General features: G+C 38.0%; 1 protein-coding gene across 1 annotated transcript in view; it reads left to right on the top strand.

The window, feature by feature from the left end:
- The first annotated feature begins 6605 nt into the window (after window positions 1–6605).
- The window catches only part of TMEM170B (transmembrane protein 170B), a 39739-nt gene continuing 24884 nt past the window's right edge, over window positions 6606–21460 (top strand). The window contains exon 1 of the mRNA XM_063097988.1: window positions 6606–6781. Coding sequence (XP_062954058.1) covers window positions 6685–6781 — 97 coding nt within the window. The 5' untranslated portion in view covers window positions 6606–6684. The remainder of the gene's footprint in view (window positions 6782–21460) is intronic.

The raw sequence follows: 21460 nt of genomic DNA on the forward strand, positions 1-21460 counted from the left end.
GTGATTCAGAAAAGGTTAGGAATGGACAAAGATATACCAGGCAAATGCAAATAAAAGAAAAGCGGGAGTCATGACTGTAACATTAGACAAGATTAGATTAAATTTAAAAAGCATTTTATGATACAAATTAAGATTTTTTTAATTAAAAAATAAAATCATAATTAAAGTCTTACATACATGAATATCTGTTCATAGATATTCATAGAATAAACAAAAAACATAGAATAAAAATTCATAGGGCCAGCCCGTGGCTCACTCGGGAGAGTGCGGTGCTGATAACACCAAGGCCACGGGTTCGGATCCTGTATAGGGATGGCCGGTTGGCTCACTAGCTGAGCGTGGTGTTGACAACACCAAGCCAAGGGTTGAGATCCCCTTACCGGTCATCTTTAAAAAAATAAATAATAAATAAAAAATAAAAAATAAAAATAAAAATTCATAAAGCTCATACTACAAAAATAGTGGGAGAAGCAGGCAGAAATACATTACATGTAGAAGACTCATCTCACTCATCCTGTGTTAGACTGCATTATTTGTTCTCTATCTTTTGTTGCTCTCACCCATCCACTCTTGCCATCCTTCCCTGTAGGCAGAAGATACTTCTGTATCCTATTCACTTTGGGCTTATTAACCATACAAACACTGCTTCTGCCAAAGCAATGTGAGTAATGTGTGACATGGACCATATCTGAGCATAAAGTTTAAATGCACCTGCGTGGTTTGGCCCTGCCCCTCTTGTTCCTGCCAGAGCTGGGATAAAGGGGTAAGGAAGGGTCATGCATATGCAGGGTCAGATTATGTTTTGAATTAAAATTTTGCTATTTTACTCATCATAGATTTTTACAATAATTTAGAATTTTAAAATATTGCACTAGAATATTATTTATATTGATAACTGAGATTTTTGGAGTCCCATTAAATTTTGCAGGCAAGGCAAGTACCCCACTGTGGCCCTGGCTCCTTCTATCCCTTGCAAGTAGCAAGTACTCAGGGAGTGGCTACTTTTTCAGTCCTGGGTCTGAAACGGGAAGACCTGTGCAGGTGAACTGAGCTGAACACAGCAGATTGCAGCTGAACAGTGGCTGATCTGCAGTTCTCACACAGGACGAGCAAGGACTAAGACTTGTTGAAACTAATGGAATTTTGAGTTTCTTTGTTATACAGTATGGAATACTGAAACTTAATGTACAGCCTCTGACAGATCTAGTGGACAAAAATAAGTAAGATTATAGAGGACCTTAAGTAGCATAATAAATATGATAGATCTTCTTCATATATACCAATGCTATTCCCTAAAATATAGAATACACCTTATTTTTTATGCACCCACTTACCAAAATTAACCATATAATGGGCCACAAAGAAAACTTCAGTAAGTTCCAAAAGGTAGAAATAGTATGGATAATGGGCCGAGCCCGTGGCGCACTCGGGAGAGTGCAGCGCTGGGAGTGCGGTAGTGACGCTCCCGCCGCGGGTTCGGATCCTATATAGGAATGGTCGGTACACTCACTGGCTGAGTGCCGGTCACGAAAAAGACAAAAAAAAAAAAAAAAGAAATAGTATGGATAACAAAACTGTAATTAAACTATCAACTGCTAACAAATATAGAAACCTTTCTCCTCAAAAGCTGAAGATTAAAAAAGAAACTCTCTTTTAAATAACTTCAAAGTAGAAGTCAAAACTAAAACGGCAGCATTTCTAGAAGATAATAACAATATGAAATGTTAACAGAACACCACATATAAAAAGCTGTAGGATACAACTATAGCAATGCTCACTGTAAATTCAATCTCAAAAACTTATATTAAGAAACCGGAAAGAATAAAGATAAGTGAATCAAGCAGCTAACATAAAATTTACAGAAAATAACAACAAAGTAATTTGAAGAAAATCAGAAGAAATTGATGGTGATTAAAACAAAAAAAAGTGAACAAGTATACAAGGGTGCTTTAAAAAGTTCATAAAAAAATAGAATTAAAAGATAATATGAATCTTTCCATGAACTTTTTGAAGAACCCTCTTACAGAAAAAATGGAAAACTGATAAATCTAAGACCTAGTTAACTGGAAAAAGAAAAAATGATTAGCAAATATAATTAAAATAAAATCAGAGAAAATATAAATTCACAAAATAAGCGATGTGTTGAAGATGTTAAAAGAATTGCAAGAGGCATTGATCAAAAATGAAAATAATTTTTAAAAATGTATTAAATAGATAAAAATGGTTAAAAAAAATATGAAAAGAACCAAAGAAGAGAAAAAAAACCTAAATGAACCAACAGCCCAGGGGGCGGGGCGAGATACTAGATTAGAAAAGTTGGCAAAGAGCTGCCTTCTCCAAAGCATTGAGAACAGTTTCACAGTTGAATTTCACCAAACATTTAAGGAAAAGATAAATACAAATAAGAAAAGCTTCCTAATTATTTTGCATAAAGCCAATGCAACACTGACTGGAATAAAACCTAAATTACATAAGACTTTAAAGAGAAAACTACAGATCAATCTAACTCAGTATTGATGACAAAATTCTATTAAACAATTAAGATACAAAATTAAGTAGCATGTTAAAAGAATAAGAGATCATGACCAACTGGCATTAATTCCAGAAATTCACAAAAAGCGTCTTAAGAAATATATTGATATAATTCACTATGTACACAGAACCAAAGGAAAAATAACATGGTAATATCCACAGATACTAAAAAGACATATACATACAACCATTTAAAATAAAAATTCTTAATAAAAGAGGAATAGATTAAATCTTCTCAACTTCTCCTAAATTTACAAATTTAACATTATTCCAATGAAGATATAACCAATAATATTTTTTGGAATTAGGTAGCTAATTTTCAACTGCCTCTGGAATAATAAACATTCAAGATTAATAAGGAAAAATTATAAAATGGACTAAAAAGCGGGAATTATCTTAACAGATGATAAAGCATATTGTACAATTAAAAAAAATAAAAACAGTGTGTGCTAACACATGAACAGACAGTTAAATGGAACAGAAATGAAACTCCATAAATAAACCCAAGTATTTATAGGAATTTTGCATATGATATAGCAGGTATTTTAGGTCCGTGGAAAAATGATGGATGATTCAATAAATGTTTTGGGACAACTGTGTAACCTTCTAGAAAAAAATCAGGATCTCTACTGAACTCCTTAAATTAAAAAAAATTTGTTTCCCTTCCCCTCATCCCCCCCAAAAAAATTCCAGGTGGACCAAAGGTGTAAACATAAAAAAACAAACAAACAAACAAAAAAAAAAACAAAGAAAGCATAATATTTCTAGAAAATACATAGGCGACTATGTAGGGAATATATTTTAAAAGCATAAGAGAAGCCTCAGATATCATAAGATAAAGACTGACAACATAAACATCAGAAATTTCTGCATGACAAGAAAAACTTTGTTAAAAAAGTTAAAAGACAATTGACAAACTGAAAAGATTCATACTAAACATGTCACAAATGGTTCATTTGTTAAATATATAAAAGCGACTACACATATTTTTTTAAAAGATAAATTACCCAAAAGAAGAAAGAGCGAAATTCATAAAAAGTCTCTAGAAAAGGTAATCTAGTGTTCCTATACACATGAAAAAAATGTGTAATCTCACTTAAAATCAGTAAAATAGCATTTTCCCCATTTTGTTCTTAGAATACGTTTCCTTATTTTAGCTTAATAATTAAATAATTTATGAATCTAATCTAGTGTGGGTTATGTATCATGAATATTCAGGTGGTGTTTAATCAACCCTTACTTTGTTTGGCCTTCTAGCTGTAATACAACCAGGTTCGATGCAGGGTAATTTTTAGAGATGATTTTTTTAGGGGAGAAACTTAGTCTCCTATATTGCCAAATACAGGATTCTCTCTGTGTGTATGATTTTATCGGAATCTTTTTCTTTTTATCCTCACATTCCGACTTCAGAGTATAAATTCTCAGGATTCAAATGGCATTATGTATTCTCCCTTTTTAAGACCGTGGTAATGGGCAGGGAGCTATGTTGGGCAGAGGGAGTGGTAGCTGGCAGAAGATGGAAGGCTAGTGTCTTGCACCCACAGGTAGAGAGAGGGCACAAGAAGGAAGCGGAAAACGGAGGGAGAGGCACAAGCTGTCCTTCCGTCTCGAACATGCCCCTGATCCCTAAAAAATTTATGGAGAACAAGAAAAATGCTGACTTATCTATGAAGGGCATGTAATTATTCATTCAACAAATATTTACGGAGCATCCTGTGCCAGGCACTGTCCCAGGTTCTGAATGTTTAAAATGTATGCTATTATGTTTTAAATAATAGTGTGTAATCATCAGAACCCCAATCAACTCCATGTAAACTAACTAAACGTTCCTGACATGAGAGTTTAATGAGCTCCTGCTCAGAGAGTTTGCTATGAACCTTTCAATGACTATGGTCATATCCCCTAACATCACTAATCATATAATGCCAAATCCCTTAATGACACCATTAGATAAACTGCACCTCTCCATCCAGAATCTTAAAGTTAGGAAGTTAATAGTGAATTAAGAAAGATAGTATGGCTGCTAGAAAGAATAACAGACTAGGAATTCAGAAACTAGATTCTGAATTGCTATAGTATCTGTCAAGTCACTTAATTCCACAGTCAGTTTTCCTATTTGTAAAATAAAATGAATCAGAAAAATGTTAAATCCTCTTTTATGGCTGATATTCTATAATCTTTTTTATTGAAAAATAATTTATTATACATATTTGTGGGGTAGAGTTGAATATCAATACCAGAGTACAATGTGCGATGATCAAATCAGGATAATTAGCATCTTCTGATAATCTATAATCTTAAATTAACAAATCTAATTAAATCTAAATTATAGGAGGAAGACAAACTCTACATTATGAGTTTTGGCTCAGTTCCTATTAATGATGAAAACATTTCCCTTTCCTCTGCTGTGACATTAAAAAGACAACACATATAAATTTAAAAAGTATATAGTATGAGTGTGTAATTATTATTTTTTAAGTGATCACCAAAAGTACCATTTTACAGGAGATTCAACCCTTCAGTGCTTTGCCAAATATACTTGATGATATGGCTATAGGATGTATTTCTTCACTTCCCTTTGCAAATTTTCCTACCAGATGGCAGAAGATTTGAAAAAAGAGTTGGGGCGGGGCGGGGAGCCGCTGGCCAGTGCATACTTATGTTATCGCCAAAACTTAATTTTTGTTTCAAACTTCAAGCAGGAGTGTAACTTGCTGTAGCTGGATTTTAGACGCTTCCTCGGGCGTTGGACATAAAAGACAGCAAACCATGGGGGAAAGATGAGTTTAAATCCTGGGGTGGGGGAGCGGGGGAGATAAGATTTACAATTTAGATAAGAGGAAGACCACCCCAAAAGAGCTAGAGCCTGTGATGGCGCTGAGGATTGGGACACCGGCCCAGTCCTGCGTCAACAGACGATTTCAGACCCTGGAACCACGGGAGGCCCAAGTTCTTGCTCCGGGAAGAAGGACCGGTTGAATGGTAAGGTGAGTCCATTTCTGTTTTAGTGGCTTTAACATATATTCTGCAAGTAAGTGACCTATCCAGATCACTTGACTGACTTAGAAAAAAACTCGTAAATTAATACATCAAAAGGTTGAGATTTTTAAACCATTGAAAAAAGTTGTCTGCAAACATCCTTATCAAAAGCGAAATGCAAACATCGGGAAGGCAAATATCTGAACTGATACAACATGCACCTCACCACGGCGGGTCAGGACTGCCCCGCCAGCTTCGCCCCGGCACCGCCCCGCACCCAGGGAATCCAGCCGGCGGGGTGCTGGAGATCCAGGTTTCCAGGGCGCGCGCCCGGGGTCCGGGGGCGTGGGGCGTGGGGGTGGTTCCCTTGGAGAACCCAATCAGCAACGAGGCTCGGCGGTGGCGCCAGTGACGTAGGCCGCGCTTTCCTCCGCCCCACTGCGGGCCGACGCTTGGTGCCGTCAGCTTCGCGAGCTGGAGCGCGAGGGGAGAGGGAGGAGGGCTTTGGGGCTGGCCGGCTGTCGGAGGGCGGCGGGTCGCGGGAAGGGCGGGAGTGAGCATGCGCAGCAGCTCCGGGGAGGGCGGGGAAGGAGGGGCTGGGGAGGCGCGCGCGCGCGCGCACGAGTGGCCCGCCGGCGGCCGCGGGTGGAGGGGGCGGTTCCTCGAGTGTCGGCCACCCGAGGGCGGGCGGGCGGGCGGCCGGTGCCGCCGCGGCCCTCGCCGCAGCCTCCGGCCGGTCCCGCATCTCCTCGTCCTCGGGAGGCGATGACCCGGGCCCCGCAGGAGGCTGCACCTGCCGGCTGCCCGTCACCTTGGGCCTTCCGGCGTGACCTCGGCCTCCTAGAGTGTTCGGCCCCCGCGGCGTGGCGCTGCCCCTGAGAGGGAGCGGCGGCAGCGGCCTCCTCCGCCCCGAGTCCTCGCTGGGGGGCCGCGCGGGGACAGCGCCCGGCCCCCTCCCCTCCCCCGTCCGCTGTCCTCAATGTCTCCCCGGCGGGGAGGGGGCTGCCTGGGAGACACGCTGAGCGGCTCCCCCCTGGAGGCCCGTCGGCGACAGCAGCAGCGCCCAGCCCGGCGCCCCGCAGCCTCCCCCGGCGGCGGCGGTCTGGAGGAGCCGCGCAGCCGCCGCCGCCGCCCGGCGCCCGAGGAGAGGGCGGCGGGCGCCCCCCGGGGAAGATGAAGGCGGAGGGGGGCGACCACTCCATGATCAACCTGTCGGTGCAGCAGGTCCTGAGCCTCTGGGCCCACGGGACGGTGCTGAGGAACCTCACGGGTAATTGATGCGCCCGGGCTGGGGACCGGGGTGCGGTGCCGCCCCTTGCCTCCTTTCTCCGTGCAGAGGAGGGGAAGCGCTCCTCGCCGCTCCAGCCCCGTGCGCGCCCCGCTCGGGAGCTCACGGCCCCAGGTCCTGGCGAGGAAGGAGTTAATCGCCTCGACTGTGCGCGTGTTCCGGGGGCGCCGGCGCCCGCCACCCTCTTCCCTGAATCGCCGGGGGGATCGTCCACAACCCCTGCCTCCAGCCCTGCACGGGGAGGGCTCCAGGCGGCCCTGCCCCTGTAGTACGCGCGGAGTAGCCTCAGTGCTAGGACTTGAGCACAGTTAGCTTTTATTTCATTACACTCCTCCCCTCCCCCTTTCTCTCACACCGCTCCTGGCTGTTTATATATTTTACTGGTTTAGCTTTTTCTTTCTCACAAATCTGAAACCAAATGCAGGATTTACATTCCCTGCTCACAGTGATCGGTTTGCTTCGACAGTTATTTTTTTGGCAATAGAGGTGACTGCGTAGATTATAGTGGGTCAGGAGCTGGGCCAAGGTCTAGTTCATTCTAAGCATTTTAGCGTTATGTATCTCCTCCCCCTCCCATTTCCTTTTGTCTGTCTCCTGGTCTCAAGCTGCTGCTTCGGTGACATTTGATAATTTTGTGTATTTCCCTTCATTCGTCAAAGCTATCAGGAATTGGACTTAACTACATTATAGTAATATCAATTTCTGTTTATTAAAGTGAGCACTAATACATGTAATTTTTAAAAAATCTAATTTGTAGCTTTGCTTTGTGAAGTAACTTCTGGTTTTGTTAATGTGGAAATGCTCATATTATAGTCTTGAGTTCTGAATTTTAAAAATTTCTTCCAAAGTGTAGTATTTTCAAGAAAGAGATTCGGTTGCAATTTGGTGACTCCTCAGTGCCTGCTTTTCAGCAAAAATACTAAATATACTCAGAATTTAATTCTTGAAAATGTATAGGGCAGTTAATTTCAGTAGAACATTAATATTTCAAAATGCATTTTGTCTGACTGTTAGGAGTATTTTACAAATACAATCTGTGTTGACAGGATATACGAGTGCATATAAACTGTATGTATAAAATATGGCATGATACAGAATTCAGGTGTTCACAGAGAAAAATTTATGGAATTATATACCACAAGGACAACATTAAGGACACTGGTTTCCATGACTTTAGAAATTACAATTGAGGTAGATTCTAGATTGATTCATGGTATCTTCACTTTATGTGATGGTTGCAAGTCAGGGACATGTTTTTATAGTTGTGAAAAACTAAATATAAAGAAAATTTCATGATGTAGTTGAATTTAGAGATAGATTGCTTTATCTTACTTATGTATTTACTTATATTTATCCACTGTTTCATGTTTCAAAAATATGTTATGTTTGTTAGAGTGAAATGAAAAATAAGGACTTAATAAGAATATTTATTTGTGTATAGCTCGTCAAAGGTTTTTTAGAGAAAGTTAGCTTTGGGAGCCATAAAGTAAATGTAGCTTACTTTTTGGCCGGATTTAACAGTATTTTAATCATTATAATGGCTTACATTTCCACAAGTCAACCGTTACATTGATAATAGTTGTTATTGACCCAGAGTTAGCTCCAGTTATCTTCCATTATGATCTTACTACTTGTCAGTTGCTCATTGGACCTTGCCATTTCATAAAGGATATGCCAAACATTCAAAACTAGGACTGATGTAGGACTGCGGTAGGACTAAGGAACAAATAACTAGCATCTGAATATGCGAAATTCTATGTGTCAGGGTAAAGATACAGAAAGAAGCAGATTAGAAATACGCTTCCCCAGCAGGTGAGTGTACAACGTGAGGAACCACATCTTTTCTACAACGTAGCTGTCTAAGTGTTAATAATCTGATGTGGTTCACTGTGGCTTTATCCATCCAGTGACCTTAGTGATCCCATATGTAGCTTAATCATTAGTTAAGACATGCTACCTACAGTGCCATTTACATCTTAGTCTATTAAAAAATAAGCAAGCAAACACAACTCTTTCTAAAACAAGACAACTACTATATATTGAGGGCCTGCTATGTATTAGGCACTTTACATATATTGTTTCTCATATTCAGAATAACTCTTCAAAGTACATTTATAAAGAAGTTCAAAGAGACAATTAAGTTGCCCCAAATAATATAGCTAGCAAATGGCTAAGCTAGGTTTAGACTCAAGTCCTTGCCTGCAGAACTCCTTCTCTTTACTGTGCTACTTTAGCTACTTCCACTTTATTCTTACAGGTGGAATTAATTGTTTGCTTTATCCTGCTCCTTCTGCTTCTTGTACATACTTCTATTGTTATAGTTTTCAATTACATTAGAATTTTTATTTGTCTCCTAGAATGAGGGTGAGGCCATTGTCTTATGTTTGAATTCTTGCACCCTAGTATTATAGTACGTGGCACATAGGAAATACTCAATACATGTTTATTGAGTTGAATTTTTAAAATAATATTTAATAATTGCATGATTTAAATATGCATTTTTAATGCATATCACATTGTTTTTCAGCTATATCTCTTAGAGTGAATATGCTGTTAATGAGAAATGAGAAATGAGGTGTTTAATCATTGAAGCAGAGTATCTTGCTTAAATCTAATAGCTAATAAGTGAAAAACTCATTACCTTTTTTCACATTATAAAACATGCTATTAAGTCAGATGGCATTTTTGTCATCATAATAAACTTGCAAATGAAATAGTTAATAGAAGCATAGTATAGAACCAGACCAACTTGGATTTAAGAAATGACTGAAGGATTTGCAGAAATCTGGCTAATAGGAATTCTGGCTAATCAAGTACCAAATGAAATGGAAATGTGCTCTCATTTCTGTTTGTTTTTTAATACTAACGGGTGTGATATTATTCTTCTCTTTGTATCTTATCTCATAGGCAAAGTGGGAAAGTAGATGGACCTTTTTGTCTTAGAGACTGACCTTTAGAAAGTGGTCTTGTGTATGTATTACTTTGATAGAAATAAATTTTTTTAAAAGTAATAATGAGAACTAGAAACATCGCTACATTTTAGAGCTAGAACTGTCATTTTAGGAATACTGAAATATCACTCCATCAGTGAAATGACATGGCTGGGATCAAACAGTTATTTAATGACAGAAGCAGGACTGTCTCCTGACTCCGTTCTGTGCCTTTCCCTTCTATTTGCCCTAGCTTCTTAACGTATGTAGGTTTGAGAAATGGTAGATCTTAAGGTACTTAAGATTAGTCTGGTAAATATTTGCCCCAGTGACCTTGACAGTGAGAATGGGACTAATTTGTCTAGCAAATAAAAGATACTGAAAAATGTAAAATATTATTGAATGAGAATGCTTTCTAAAATTTTGAGTTACCATTACATTTGTAAAAGTTAGTGATCCATAATTTTATTATCCAGTTTTAGAAATCCTACCAAGTTTGGCCTGCTATTTTTCTTTCTCTTGTGTATTAGCCTGTTTCTGTTGCTTATAACAAAATACCTGGAACTGAGTACTTTGTAAGAAAACAAAATTCATTGCTTGCAGTTTCGGAGCCTGGGAAGTCCAAAGTCTAGGGAACATATCTGGTGAGGGTCTTTGGCAGTGGCTTTACAGCAATGCAAGTGTTTCACATGAAAGAAAATGGCAGAGCAGAGAGAGAGCTCCTCATGTGCTCTCCTTTTAAAGTCCGCAGAACCATGCCCATGAACCTTGTAACCATCAACTTAACCACCTCTTCAAAGCCCCACTTTGCAATTACCATAATAGGATTTCCCACTCTCAGCAGTTATAGTGGGCATTAAGTTTGGGGGAGACATTGAATCCAAGGCGTCTTAGAAGACACTAGTGTGAGGATTCCGTGTAAAGCAGATTAATCCCTGAGTCCCCATCTCTCTTGCTTAATAATCATTCCCAAAGTTCTCTTCTGTATCTGTCACTTCCCCAAATGTGTGACTCACATGATACCCAAATTGTTTAACTGTGTATAGGTTATATGCTTCTTTGGTTTACTAAATTTGAGCCATAAATAGTTTCTTTGTTTCTCAAATAGTTTTTCTTTCTTTGAATATGTTCTAAGTTCCCATCCCAAATATAAAATTATAGTCAATATTGTGTATACTTTTTCAGTTTTATAGGTAACTCGGCTTCTTAAAAAAAATCTACAATTAAATGTATTATTTTGCTTTATTTTTATTTTCTTCAACTACTTTGGCTCCCAACTTTATATTCTGACCCATTTACAGAATTTTTACTTAGAAAAAGGCAGGGTCCTTCAACGGTGGGTAGACATAGAGCCAGACTGGTGTTGGGAAAGGGATAATTGGTCCCTTGGAAAAAGGCAAAGGCTGCTTCAGGCTGGTTTCTTCTCTCAGTGTCAGAAGCAAAAGTAGGAGCAGATGATCCCCTCTTTCTATTGGTAATAAGCACTGGGAGGCTGGGAATTCAAACTGCAATGAAAGTTTAAAGTCTTTTCTGTATATGTGTGTGTGTGTGTGTGTCTATATGTGTGTATATATATGCTTATTTGTTTTTTAGGATATATGTACACATAATAATATGTTTCCTTTTTAGACTTCGATTGCTAAGCCATTTCAGTGTTGATATTGTGTCATAAAGAAAAGAGAAAGAAGGACAGGAGAGTTGGTGTCTAGTATACATATTTGGAATTGTTCACACTCACACAGGTAAAGCCAGTACCTTCCTTCAGTAGTGCTCCCAAAGAGGCGTGCTTCTGTCAGCATTACCTTGTGTTCTAGTTGACCATTAGGTTGAATTCCTCTTCCTAAATGCTCTATTATAGGAGGTGAGTTTATATAGATAGTTATTTCAAATCTCCACTTAGAGTTATTTGTGTTTTATAAATGTAGCCCTGAAAAAATATACTGCTTTTCAGTATTTGCACCAGAACCCTAAATTTACTTTTCCTGAAATGTATATGAAAAATTCCTTACCCTTTCGTGGTACAGAACCAATTAATAAGTGCTGATATGATTTGTACTTCATAGGATTTAACTTCCTAGGAGGCTTACCTGTATATCTTATTGAGAATGAAGGTGCTGTAATTTTTTGAAAATCAGAGTTGTCATCAGATTTTTACTTTCCTAATTCCCATCTCATTATCTTTCAATCAAATTCATATCCTGTGACAATACCAAGTCCAAGGTCTAGGTGACATTTCTTAAACAATGTAATTTGTGGACAAGTCTTGGGACTGCTTAAACTATGTGTTTGACCCTTTAATAGTTAACGGTTAGAATAAAAATTTATTTGTTTTTGCTTTGTTTAGTAATCTAAAGAAAGGTCCAGGAAGGTAGGATAATTTATGAAGACGAGTCAGAGTTACTAGGGACATTTTTTCTGTAGAAAAGAAACCTAAACAAAAGAGGAGGGAGGAAGAGGGGATGGCGATGAGGACGAGGAATTGGAACTAGGGAAGGAAACTGGAATTAAGAATGATCAGAGGTAAGAGGAGAGCCCAGAGAGTGTAGCATGTGGGACTTATCATAGTATCTGATGAATAATTTTAATGATGGCTGTCTTTATTGAACACTTACTATGTATCAGGTGCTGTGTAAGGCATTTTGCATGCATCTCACTTCCCATAATTAAAGTGACCATATAATTTATTATCTTATTTAATATATGTGATTATATCTGGTGTGACAGGCTTACCATGTATTTTCAATGACTAAGTATTTTAGGATTAAAAAGATCATAGAATAAATGGTGGCAGTAGCAACATTTAAAAGAGGTCTCATAAAATCCCATCTAGTAACCTTAGCAAAATAGATTAAACCTTGAAAGAAAAAGAGATTTTTCACCAAAGTTCTTGTAACGAGGAAGAACTAATTTTTTCCCCGAGTCTAACTGCTTGTGTTATAAATCTTGGAGTATAATCTAGGAGCATAAATGTATGTACTTATTGTAGTAGGACTTGGAAAAAATGAAAATAGTTTTGAAAAATGTAGATTACTAGATTAGCTTATTAACATATTCCATTATTGGCCTTCATTTGATGTGCTATCCTATGTATTTAAATGTACATCAGTTTTCTAAATTTGTTTTTCATAATTCCATTATGGTTTATATAATTCTTACATAAAACATTCATACCCAGGATTTTAATACTGAGGAAGGAGAGTGATACATTTCCTTTTTAGAAGTTTAGCTTTTAGTAGTTAACATTTCTAACACTCTTTAGTGTGTTGGGCATTGTTCTAAGAACATTACATGTATCGTTTTATTTGATCCTCACAGTACTCCCATGAGGAGGTACCATTATTAACTCCATTTTTAAAAGTGAAGAAATAGGCACAGAGAATATCTTGCCCCAGTTTACAGAGTGTGTAATTTGGGACTTAAAAAATGATCACTGTCAATCCAGTTTAACAAATATTTGAGTAACTACAATGGAAACGGTGCTGCTGTGGATACAAAGGTAAGTAACACATGGTGACTGTTTTCAAGAAGCTTGCATTCTAGTGAGTATTAACTTGTAAATCTATGAATTAGTTATCTATTGCTGAGTAATAAATTACCCTCAAAGTTATCAGTTTAAGAAACAATTATTTTCTAACAGTGTCTTATAGTTAGGAATGCTGGTTCTGACTCAGGGTCTTACAGTATTCCAGTCAGTCAGTCAGCCGGGAGTGTAGCTTTTGTAGACTTGACACAACTTCAAGCACATTCATGTAGCTGTTGGCAGGAGAGTGAGACCTTTCCATAGGGCTGCTCAAAACATGGTTTTCCCCAGATAGAGAGAAATCCAAACAGAAGCCACACAGTCAGGTTATCTTGGAAGTGATATACTGTTATGTCTGCTGCATTCTATTGGTCATGCAGACCAGCTCCGGTACATTGTGGGAGGGGACTGCACAGGTTGTAGTGGGGATCATTGGGGGCCTCCTAGAGGCTGTCTAAGACCATCTTAAAGGTGGTTATGGAGAGAAAGGAGTGAGCCTCTTAAGGGAAGACTAGAGGCAACATAGAGGGTGAGGGGATGAAATATCTGTAAGAAACAGGTGACTAGAAAAAACGTTGTATTGATACTTAGAGGAATTATATTAAATAGCAGTATCTAGCATTTTCAAGGGTTAATCTTGATATTTCTTGATTATTAGTCATGTGCCTGTCTCTGGTAAACACTAAAGAACCAAAATGAAAGTATCAGGCATGACCTATAAGGAGCTCAGTGGTCTAGAAAAACTAACTAATGTTTAGATTAAGTAGTTCTTTTATGGCTTGTTGAGTTCAGGGAGAAGCAGGCAATGGGATTTTGGAGACAGTAGTAGAGGAAGAACTTGTTTATGGGATGGTGGGTGAACTAGAGGACAGTCCTAAAAAGACTACCAGGACTTGATTAAGGTGCTGCTCTTGGATGTCTGTGTCTAGGCAAAGCTGTTTTCGTTAGTAATGTGAAACTGAATTTTCATTATAAAATTCTCTCCCTCTCTCATCCCCTACCATGAATTACTTTAATCTCTCATGGTTTCTAATCTTTGCTGCATATCAGAATCACCTGGGGCTGGTGATCCAAGGCCCTAGTCCATGTCTATGGAATTAGGATCTTTGAGATCAGGGTCTAGGAAGCTACATTTTAAACTAGATCCTCAGGTGATTTTCTTATTGAGAGCTCAGGGATTGGGAACACCTGATTTGGAAAACATTAAGTTTTTTTGTAACCAAATTTGTAGCTTATGTTGTATTGTTTAGTAAACATTAATATGGGGCTGGCCAGTTAGCTCAGTTGGTTAGTGCACAGCCTTATTATGCCAATGTCACGGGTTCGGATTCCCGTACTGGCCAGCTGCCAAAAAAAAAAACAAACAAAAAACAACTTAATATGGGATATTTAGAGTAGCTAAAGACTTATTAAAATTTCAATATAAATGACTCACTTATTTCTAAGAGGATGATTATGATAGCCCAGTTTCTTAAAAAGTGACCATCTTTTAACAGTAGAGGATCATACTAAATTTTTTTAAAACATGTTTTCTTCATCTATATGAGGTGTTAGCCATAGAGAATTATCCTGTTTAAATAATAGTATTTTAAAAATTCTAAATGGTTTAGTTATATTAAATCTGCAGTATATGGGAGAATTAAACTTTAAAGTTGTATATGTAAATGCATAAGTGAGCAATGATGGGGATTTCCTCACCTTGGATAATTGAGTTCTGCTAGATTTCTGTCTATAAATAGAGCATAAAGAAGCAATAGTATCCTTGAATTATGAGTCAAGAAACTGAGTTTTATTTTTGACTGTCACTAACTAGCTTTTTTACTGTAGACAAGTAACATATTTCCCAGGCCTCGGTTTCCTTATATATAATACATTCTAATGTCAGCAGTTTTCATATTGATGTTGCAGGTAAGCTAATCTAGGTATTTTACAAGTTAAGAAAAATGTTTTGAGATTTTACTAGGAGTTAAGAAAAATGTATTTATTTGCATATAAACTTTTTTTAATCTTTGAAGTTAAGCAATATTCTTTTTTTTTTTTTTTGCAGCTGGCCAGTATGGGGATCAGAACCCTTGACCTTGGTGTTATAACACCACTCTGTAATCAGTTGAGCTAACCATCTAGCTCCACAACTTTTATTTTTGTAAGTGGGGCATCTTCAAATCTTTAATGTGCTTGTTGGAGGGTGAGGTTTAGAACCAGGAAAATCTTTGTCTCTGATCACCTCTGACCTCTTAGAATTAGGCCTTCTTGAAAGTTGTTTTAGGAAACTGGATTTAATGCCTCAAGATCCCTTCTAGTTATGAAAGTATCTCTTTTTTTCAGTCCCAATGTGGCCTAATTGCTTCCTCAGGATTACTGTCTGAGTAATATTTAAGGCATGACTATTCTGACCTTGCTTTGCATTACTTGCTCAGTTTTCCTTGTTGTGCTTTTATTTCCTGATCTGTCATTCATTTGGTTCCTTATTTAATTTTAGGACTGCATTATATTGAGAGTTTTATAATAAATTATGCCCACTGATATAAAATGTTTGTTTTTCAGCATTCAATATAAATATCCCTTGGAAATAATAGATCATGAGCGTAGTGTATTGGATTATGTCCCCCTCAAAACTCATTGAAGCTTGAATTGTGTCCCCCAAGTTTTATGTATTAGAAACTTAGCCCCTACTGTGTTAAGAGGGTGGGAAATCCTATTATGGTAATTGAAAGGTGGAGCCTTGAAGAGGAGATTGGATTGTAGGATGGTGCAGTAGTGAATGGATTAATAATGGTGGTCAGGAGCATGGTTCTGAGGGCTTTGAAAGAAGAGGAGAGTCTGTCTCTCTCTCTGCTTCCACCATCTTACAGTGTGAGACCCCTGGGTCACTGTCACCACCCCAATAAATTTCATTTTCTTTACAAATTACCCACTTCCAAGTATTTCGTTATAAGCAACAAAAATGGACTAATACAATGAGATTATAAAATGTTTTACCCGTTCTTGAGAAGATTTATTAGGGTCAGTGATTCAAAAAAACATGTTACTGACTGTTACTATTGTTTTGCATGACATGTGTAATTTAAGATACTTGAGGGCTTAAAAGTATGTAATAAAAATTGAAACTATTGTATAATTACTCTGTTATAATTACATCATAGATTCAATTTTTGACATTTAACCTCTATACTTTTATGTCTGAGTAAAAATCACCTGAATCATCATTGATTAATTACTTAGTTAATCAATTAAGAGGAAGTACAAATTGAAAGGCATCTTTTAGGCAGATAGTGCAGTGGCTTAAATATAGAGGAGTTTTTGAACTATTTTAAGTAACTTTAATCTGATTTCTTTAAAACAAATGTATTGTGATTGTTTTAAATTAAAAACCTGTTTATTTAAAGAAATTTCTTTTATTCTTCAATGATGGGTATTATAATTTACAGTTTGAAATTATATAATTAGCAAGCAAAAGGGTAATTTAGTTTATGTGGATAATAAACAGTATTAACATAAGTTTTAAGAGAGGCAGTATGTTAAGCAGCTCTTGCTTAACGTTTAAGTTTAAAACTAGTGTTTTGACTCTCTTTTAAGAAGCAGAAGCAGACAACTGATAAATAAGAGTGTCTACAATAGCTTTAACTTATATGTTCAGTAAGGTTGCAAGTGGACAAATATGAGTACAGCAATTTATTTTTAAATCTGGTTGAAATGTTAGAGTGATTAAAAATGAGAAAAATGTCTTTTATGTTTACCTTCATTTTAACCTTTGTTGTTGCTCATTTCTTTGTGTAGAGTTAAGTTTTCATCTAGTATCATATTCCTTCTGTCTGAAAAGCTTCCTTTAATATGTTTGGTAACATAAGTCTGCTGGCAGTTGATTTTCCCAGCTTTTTTCTTTTTGCCAAAAATGTCTTCATTTAACTTTCAGTTTTGAAAGATATTTCTGCTAGATATAGATTTCTGGCTCATGGTTTTTTCCCTTTCAGTATTTAAATATGGCACTCTTTTGTCTTGTAGTTTGATATTTTCTGATGAGAAGTTTCTTTTACTTTTTACCTTTGTTCCTCTGCCTATAATATGTGTTTTTGACTGCCTTCAATATTTTCCATTTATCTTTGGTTTTCAGTCATTTCACTATGATGTGTCTGGGGGGGGGTTGTTTTATTATTTATTTTTGATTCTGGGGGTGGGGTGCTTATGGATCCTCTGAGAGCTTTGGATTTGTGGTTTGATGTCTTCCATTATTGGAAAATTTTCAGCTACTGTCACTTTGAATATCTTTTTTTCTTCGTTTTCTCTTTTTTCTCCTTTTGGGATTGCAATTACATATATGTCAAACCATTTGAAATTGTTCCATAGCTCTTGGATGGGCCCCTCTTCCTCCCTTTTCCACTTTTTTTTTTCTCCTCTATTTCAGTTTGAATAATTTCCATTGGTCTGTCTTTAAGTTCACTGATTCTTTGCTCAACTGTGTCAAGTCTGTTGGTGAGCCCATTGAAGGAATTCTTTATTTCTTTTTTTTTTTTTTTTGTCTTTTTCGTGACCGGCACTCAGCCAGTGAGCGCACCGGTCATTTCTATATAGGATCCGAACCCGCGGCGGGAGCGTCGCAGCGCTCCCAGTGCTGCACTCTACCGAGTGCGCCACGGGCTCGGAATTCTTTATTTCTGATATCATTTTTTTTTTTTTTTGAAACTTCTAGCATTTCCATTTGACTCTTTCTCAGAATTTTCATCTCCCTGCTGAAATTTCCCATCTGTCCATGTGTACTGTCTACCTTTTCCACTGGAGCCTTTAACATTTTAGTGATAGTTCTTTTAAAGTCCCTGTCTGGTTGTTCTACAGTCTGGTCCATCTTTGAGTGTGGTTCTTTTGATTGTTTAACTGTCTGCAGTTGGTTGTTTTTCCTGTTTTTGAGTGTGTCTCAATTTTTTTATCGGATGCAGGACTTAGTGTGTAGAACAGTAGAGATTGAGATATATAGTATTTATGCCTGGAAATGGGCTGCTGCTTCTGTTAAACCAGTAATATGAAGAGTTGATATAATCTACCCAGGAGTTGAACTGAATTTGCATTTTGTTGTTGGTATGATTACCTTCACTGTACCAGATGCTTCACATTCTCTAGAGGTGCTGTTGTTGCCTTGTGCTTAGGGTGGGAGCTGGATGCGTCAGGGTTATTCTCAGTGTTAGTGCTCCATTGTAATCTTTTAGCCATATCTGCACACTCGTGCCTCTGAAAGGGTCTCTGTCCATGCACTTCCCTTCCCCCATTGGTGGACTGCTGTTGCTTGTTACTTGGTGCTGTGCTCATGATGGGGGCTGTTCTGGTGCTGTTTTAGTCTTAGACTGTGTAAGGGAGTCTCAGGGATAGGTCTTTGTCAGCATTCCTACCTTTCTGAACCATGGTGGCCAAACTCTCCCTTGTATCTGGATTGGTCTTGGGCAGGCGTTTCCTGTTCTTCCCTTGGCAGTAACAGACCTTTGCTTGGAATAGTATCCTGGGTCCTTGATGGGTTTTTGCTCCTCCCCCAGGAATAGAGGTATTTTCTTCTACCCTTTTCTAAACTGGAGCTGCAGTAGATCTTTGCCCGTCACCTGAGGTTGACAGGACTTGCTGTTCTCCCCCAGTGACTTAAAGCATCTGCTTTGAATAAGAGAAGGGTTTCAGGAAGCAAGCAGTGCTCTCTGTGTTTTCCTTAGCAGCCAGTGATCACCTGCTGTCAGCCTACATCTCGAGTGGTGGCTCTCTGCAGTCTCTTGCCTACCACCCAGTCTTTTCTAGGGAGCACTCAGTAGAGACCCATGGAAAAAGAGTGTGCAGGTAGGTTAGTGAGTGCTTCCCTTGTGTGTTACTTGTGTCAGCTACTCAAGGCTGACATGTTAACCCACACTTGGTCTTTAACAATCTGTGAAAATTTTAGCTGGTTTTTTCTTACCCTCTTGTATGGTGCCCATCTCCTGCTCCTGTGCTTCCCCACAGGTGACACACTTTATATGTCCTCTCTCTCCTTGGGGGTAGGGCTTCTTCCTATTTTAATTCAGGTTGCTTTGTTGGTTTGTAACCTCACCTCACTGGTGGGCTAAGGAAAAGTTATAATTTTATAATTTACCCTTTTCTCATTGTTAGGGTGGGAGTGACATTCTTCGCAGCTTTCTATATTGTAAATTCTGATTAAAATTTAAATCTAATAACAAACCTGTTTTAGTAATCATAGATTTTAAATTTGACAAAATAAATTATGCATTTAGGAAGAAAATTGTGGACACTACAAACTTGTGTGTCTCATTTTTAAATACTCATTTTGAAGATAATGGTCAATAATGTAAGTTACTTACTCATTTTTAAAACAATGTCAGTAATAGAAATGTATAGGTAATCTGCACTTTTTTCTACATGACATTTTCCTGCTTTTAGTTTCGTTACTTCTTGCTTCTCACTGACATTTGAACAGTATGGTAGATGGTCTAAACACTTCTACACTTCTAAACCTAATAGCATTATCCTCTGTCCAGTGGTCCCTACCAGAAATCCAAGAGGCCAGACGTCACTTTTCCCTCACCTCTGTTATCCAGGCTAGGCTGTCAGCAAGTCCTTCTAAATATTTCTCAAATTATTTTCAATCCTTAGGCCAGTGCCTATGTCCAAGCCTTAATTTCTCTTTGGACTCTTGAAATCTTCTAATAGTCTCTCATCTTCTTCCAGTCCCACTTTTCCATATGTACCGGGGTAATATTTTAAAAAGGTAAATCTGATTGCATAACTTTCTTATTTAAAATTTTTCATTGAATCCCTGTAACTTTCAGTCTTCACAGTAATTCTTCATTCTTTAGAGTCTATAAGCCTCTCCCTTTCCCCACCAAAAGCTACTCTGGCTCCCGTGCACCACTGTAACTTACCACCTCATTGCTCCATATCTTTTGGCCTTAGCCAAACCAGAGTTCCTGTAATTTTATATTCTCTATCATACATAATTCCATGATTTGAACATCACATTTTAGAGCAGTGGTTTCTCATTCTTGGCTGTGCATGAGGATGAGAAACTTTTAAATCTGGAAAACTTCTAAAAACTCTGATGCCCAAGCTATATCCTAGACCAGTTAAATCAGAATTTCTGGGGGTGGTATCAAGCCACCATTTTTTTAAGGATCTTCCAAGCAACTGCAACATACTCTTGCTAAGGCTTAGAGTGACTCTCTTCCCATACCCCACCCTAATCACATATCCAACATGTTTATTATTCGGTTAAATCCTGTTAATTTTTAAAAATTCAGTTGTGACAACCAGGGCTGATGAGAGTTATAGTTTGGGAACAGAGCTATTTCTAGTATTGTTTAGAGGCTGGTACAAATCATAACTCTCTTGCCTCTTATCCCATCAAAAAGTAAACAAACACATTGCAACAATGCAGGCAAAATTTAAAGTTTAAAATGAAGGTGATAGAAAGCCTTGAGTGGGGAAAAATAATGAAAGGACAGGACTTTCTGAGATGTGCCAAGAAGGTGTATTCCCTTCCAGTGAATTAAGGTGACTGTTTGCATGAGATGCTTCAAAGTTTTTGTTGTTTTATGTATTACATTTTTTAAATGTTTGTTTTTTATTTTGTTTAGCACTAGTGTTAAGGAACAAAAAGGAGTTTGCCCACCCATGCGCAGTCCAGCTAAAAATAATAAATCTGTATACCAAGATTCGCTCTAGGAAAGGTTAGCATTTATTGGAGGGGTGCCAACCAAGGAGAGCAGGCCAGCTAAATCCTCTACCTGAACTCCTTAGAGGTTTAGAATTATAAGCATTTATATGGTAAAGTTTGAGAGTAGGGAGTCTGGGGGTCATGCCGGATTTTGATTGGCTCGTAGTGCAGTCAAGCATAGCTTCGTTGATCTCTCACTTGGCTTCTCAGGTCTGGTTAGTATGTGCCTAATAGCAAATCTGCAGCTCCAGGATATCTGGAAAACAGCTCTACGCTTATGTACATAATGTCATCTTGCCCCATAACCAAAGTTCAAAATTCAGACAAATGCATGCTAAGTTAGCCTTTAAGCTTATCTTATATTCTTCTTTTTATTATTGAAAGATAATTCATTGTACATATCTGTGGGGTATTATGTTGAATATAAATGCCAGTGTGCAATATGTAATGCACAAATCAAGATAATTGGTATATTCAGCATTACACAATGTTATCATTTTTTGTGGTCCTTTACCAATTTCTCACTATCTTCCCTC

Source organism: Cynocephalus volans, chromosome 5 (assembly GCF_027409185.1).
Source record: "Cynocephalus volans isolate mCynVol1 chromosome 5, mCynVol1.pri, whole genome shotgun sequence".
Taxonomy (NCBI): domain Eukaryota; kingdom Metazoa; phylum Chordata; class Mammalia; order Dermoptera; family Cynocephalidae; genus Cynocephalus; species Cynocephalus volans.